This window comes from Nuphar pumila, chromosome 1 (assembly GCF_984573655.1).
Source record: "Nuphar pumila chromosome 1, dmNupPumi1.hap1.1, whole genome shotgun sequence".
Classification (NCBI taxonomy): domain Eukaryota; kingdom Viridiplantae; phylum Streptophyta; class Magnoliopsida; order Nymphaeales; family Nymphaeaceae; genus Nuphar; species Nuphar pumila.
In genome coordinates, this window is record NC_143249.1 from 182,411,280 (window position 1) to 182,415,884 (window position 4,605).

The 4,605-nt window shown below is 46.9% G+C and overlaps 1 protein-coding gene across 1 annotated transcript; it reads right to left on the reverse strand.

The window, feature by feature from the left end:
• Nucleotides 1-259: 259 nt before the first annotated feature.
• Nucleotides 260-3,160, reverse strand: LOC149851589 (glyceraldehyde-3-phosphate dehydrogenase A, chloroplastic-like). Its single transcript, XM_090001529.1, has 5 exons — nt 2,958-3,160; nt 2,762-2,881; nt 1,458-1,759; nt 1,081-1,325; nt 260-952 (listed from the first exon to the last, which is right to left on the reverse strand). Exons 1-5 carry the CDS (start codon nt 3,006-3,008, stop codon nt 450-452), a joined length of 1,221 nt encoding a protein of 406 aa, XP_089857655.1. The 5' UTR covers nt 3,009-3,160; the 3' UTR covers nt 260-449.
• Nucleotides 3,161-4,605: the final 1,445 nt, after the last annotated feature.

Sequence of the window (4,605 nt, forward strand, 5' to 3'; positions counted from 1 at the left end):
GCATACTTAATCCTTACAGGATTGCACCTAATATCAATTAAATCTCTCTCTTTCTATCAATTAAATCCTTACACCATTTCGTTTTGTGTATCTGGCTCTTCAATTATATAGTAGAGACGGGGTTTGATTTGTACTCTGAACTGTGCACAGTCACCATCTAGATTGTGACTGTCTTCCTCCTATAATGTTCTTCTCTCATCCAATATTCTGTTGGATGCATTTTGGTAATGTTGAATGTTCTCTCTCTCTGGCCAACGGGTGGGAGTAATTACTATATTTATTACTATTATTATTACCATAATCAATACAGTTGCTGGAAAAATGCATAGGCGGTCTCCATGCAAAGTTCACAAAAAGAAGGAAATTGATAAAAAAAAAAAATGGAAGAGTACTGAGAGCGTGCTGATAACATATCAGAGATACAGGCGACATGGTGGTGGAGATGGCTCTCACTTCCATTTGTTGGCGACGATGTGAGCGAGGTCGACGACCCGCTGGGAGTAGCCCCACTCATTGTCATACCAAGCGATCACCTTCACCATGTCGTCGCCCATCACCATGGTCAGCGACGAATCCACCGTCGATGACACGTCCGAGCACCTGAAATCCACAGACACCAGCGGCTCGTCGCACACTGACAGTATGCCCTTCAGCTCCTTCTCGGCGCTCTCCCTGAAGGCCGCGTTCACCTCCTCCGCGAACGTCTTCTTCGACACCTGCACCACCAGATCCACCACCGACACGTTGGGCGTGGGCACCCGCAGGGCGATCCCGTTCAGCTTCCCCTTGAGCGTGGGGAGCACGAGCGCCACAGCCTTGGCCGCACCGGTGGACGTGGGCACGATGTTCAGAGCAGCAGCTCGAGCCCTCCTCAGGTCCCTGTGGCTGGCATCGAGAAGCCTCTGGTCCCCGGTGTAAGAGTGAGTCGTGGTCATGGTCCCCTTGATGATGCCTGCGCTCAAGCAAACGAGCATCTTAATCACTCACTACTAGTTGAGAATTGATTCAAGTTGGCATCTAGTAGGGCCCTATACATGTGTTCATGCATGGATGAGTGTGTGGTACTAGTAGTGAACTCACCGAACTTTTGGTCAAGGACCTTGACAAAAGGAGCGAGGCAGTTGGTGGTGCAAGAAGCGTTGCTGATGATGGTGTCATCGTGAGAGTAAGCGTCTGCATTCACACCAACCACGTAGGTGGGGATGTCTCCCTTCCCTGGGGCTGTGATGAGCACCTTCTTGGCTCCTGCCTGAATGTGCTTCCCTGCTCCTTCTTTGTCCACGAACACACCTGTACCTTCTATCACGAGATCGATCCCTAAATCCCTGTGTAGCCAGTCACAAGATGCATCATTAATTCCTTCAGTAAGGTCTAAGATTGAATTATTGATTGTTAGTAGACAACACATCTCGGTCTCATATGAGGAAGGAATTTAAAAAACATCAGCCAGCACTTACCCCCACGGAAGATTGATCGGGTTTCTGCTTGAGACAACTTTGATCACTTTTCCATCCACGGAAATGGCGTCGTCGGCAACAGCCTTGACGTCTGCTTCAAAGATTCCAAGGGTGGAGTCGTATTTGAGCAGATGAGATGCCTGCTTGACACCTCCAGTGTCGTTGATGGCAATGACATCCAAAGGAGAATCCTTTCGGCCATGCCAGCACCTCAGGAAGTTTCTCCCTATCCTCCCAAATCCATTGATGGCTACTTTAAGCTTTGCCTCAACCACTCCCTTCTTGTACCCAGAGCTCCCGACCTTCCAAAAGAAACCAACATACCAAATTTAACATAGCAGCGCATATACTCACATTCTCACGCATCTCTATCAATAATTTCTCGACACCACTATGAATTTAGACAAGAACAATTGTTGAAGATAACCGATACCATGTACATGGAATGCATTCTTTTTTTTTATTATTATTCGTCTAGAAAAACCCCCCATTACCGGAACACACATTGACAGGCCTTCGGTTGGTAAAACCATTGAGGTCCTCTCCTTGGATCGGAAAGTACACAGCTTCGACCTTGCGGCAAGGGATTCTCCATGTAGGTTTCAAACTCATGACACCCCCACCAACTTGGTGATGTTCATAAGTCGCCTCTACCAGATGAGCAGAGCCCTTGTGCGCTGCAATGCATTCAATTGATCCTACTAAAAAATAACTTTCTCCTTCTTCATATACAACCTGATTTTTGCACAACTGGCAGCATGACATGAAATGGAGGCTTGAAATTGGCATTATTTGGATCATCTTATCGAATACCCATTGAGTAACCAAGCACCGATACAACTTTCAATACAGATATCTATGAATTGGTCTATTGATGGGTTGGATCCACTGACAATGTATTGGTTCTGAATGAAAGGTCGTATAGTCGTTAATTAAAGGGTTTTTTTTTTATGTGAGGTGATTAGTTAAAGATGGGCGTCGCTACTTTGGTTAATTAGACCGGCCCATTGACCAACATGAAAAATATTTTGGACTAAATCCTAGTAGTGGTTAGTTCCGTAACGAGAGAGAGAGAGAGAGAGAGACGAACGAATCATCAACATTACTGAGACAAAGGGTCAACAAACGTTGAGCCCGCGAACAAACAAACAGCAGACCCAAACCAAGGGCCGAAAACAGGAAAGCAAACAGAGAAACATGCCAATTGGTAAGATCCCAAACAAAGAAACTCAAAAAAAAATTGAGCAGTACAAGGCAAAAAAACACTAATAAAAATATTGAAAATCGATGGGGTCGTCACTAACCACATAAGTCTGGAATGCGACCACGGAAAGCAAGTCATCTGATGATTTTCTAGTGACTGGCCCTGGGAAGAACGCTGAGCTCCTCAGCCCCGAAAATTCGGAGAACCCTTTACCAGTACCCTGCATAGCAATCATATAAACAGTTAAATAAAATAGAAATGAAGGAAACGAAGAGAGGGAAGGAGAAGGAGGGGACCTGGATTGAGGCATTGGCTACAGAGGCTACTGAGAGTGTAGCCGATGCCATCGGTTTTGGAGGAACAGAGGAAAAGCTTCAGTCGAGGAAAAGATAAGTAGAGAAATCAAGAGTGAGGGAGAGTGAGAAATTTGGGTTGGATGGGTGGCAAGCGAATGAGATGAGGTTGTGGATAGCCTCAAGTTGAACGAATGGCTGTGGTTGAGGGTGAGCAGAACCAACGGCCGTATATAAGGCGAGGCAGAGCAAGAGAAGATTGTGTTTGTGTGGTGGTGAATAACGACACTTAGACATCTGAAGTGGTTACTGTTACTTTTGGTATATATATCCATGGTGGCATTGTGTGTGCTGGGGGTGTCAACTGGTCGGGTTTGGTTCGGACCCAGGTGAAACTAGACTTGGATCAGATTTTTGGATATGGTATCAGATCCAGACCCAGGTCTAATCGGGTCTACTATAAGAGAAACCATACCCAGTCCGGATCAGAACTACATGAATCAGACCCAGACCATACCCAAAATGATATTTTTTATCATTTTTAAATTGAAAAATTATAGGTCTTAATCGGAACTCGGGTCAGGCCACGGTCTGGTATAACATTTCGCAAACTATACCTAGGTCCATGTATTAATTGGACCTTCAGGGTCTTAATCGGGTCTTCTTATTTTGTCACCATACCATGACCTTATAGGGTTTGGTCCGAGGATCCGGGTAAACCTGACCCGTTGACACCCCAGTGTGTGTGAGGGAGAGAGAGAGAGAGAGTGGATTGGCTTTTCATTACGACCACTTATTTGTCTCGTGGTCTAAAAATTAAGCCTATTTTACAAGGACATCGTTGAAGTTAATCAGACGTTGCAAAATCCCGTAAAAAGTCCAACTGTTGTTTCATTGTCGATGGCGGAATTCCAAACGGAGAAGAGGCAATTCCATTTCACCGCCGTCAGAATATGTAATAGTCTAGCGACCATAATGTGAACCGGTAATTGTATGAGGTAAGGGTATTAATTATGAAACCACTTGGTAGGGATGGCAGTGGACCGGGGGAAAGCGGGGCCCCGCCTCGCCCCGTTTGGACCTGGGATGAAGGGTATGAAACGGGGATGGAGGTGGGGGTGGAGGATAAAATCTATCCCCGCCGCGGAGGCAGGGCGGGGGTGGACGTGCACTTTTCCCCGCCCCGCCCCGCCCCGTCCCCGCCTAATCCCCGCCCCAACCCCGCCCCGACCACTTTTCCCCGCAATATCCCCACCCCGCCCCGCCTCATCCCCGTTTGGACCGGGGATGAAGGGTATGAAACGGGTATGGAGGCGGGGTGGAGGATAAAATTCATCCCCGCCGCGGAGGCAGAGCGGGGGTGGAGGATAAAATTTTGAGGCGGGGCGGGGGTGGAAACCTTGTCCCCCGCCCCGCCCCACTGCCATCCCTACCACTTGGTAGCCAAGTCCAACATATACATGACGAAGGCATTCTTTGGTTTGAAATTAAGTAGGGATATACATGACCAAAAAAAAAAAGAAAAACGGCCAGTTGTTATGCATGTGAAATGACTAGCTTGACTACCTCGTTGTGTTTAGAGAACAAGGCGCATGATAGCAAAGCTTCCCTTGTAGTGTTTTTTTTTTTATAGGCAAGCTGGGGTTAGGCA

What these genes read in the sequence shown, in the direction of transcription:
- LOC149851589 (XM_090001529.1), bottom strand. Translation starts at nt 3,008, where the DNA reads ATGGCATCGGCTACACTCTCAGTAGCCTCTGTAGCCAATGCCTCAATC. An exon ending in CCGATCAATCTTCCGTGGGG is followed by an intron (nt 1,326 to 1,457) that starts GTAAGTGCTGGC and finishes CTGGCTACACAG; the next exon opens with GGATTTAGGGATCGATCTCG. An exon ending in GGTCCTTGACCAAAAGTTCG is followed by an intron (nt 953 to 1,080) that starts GTGAGTTCACTA and finishes GCTTGAGCGCAG; the next exon opens with GCATCATCAAGGGGACCATG.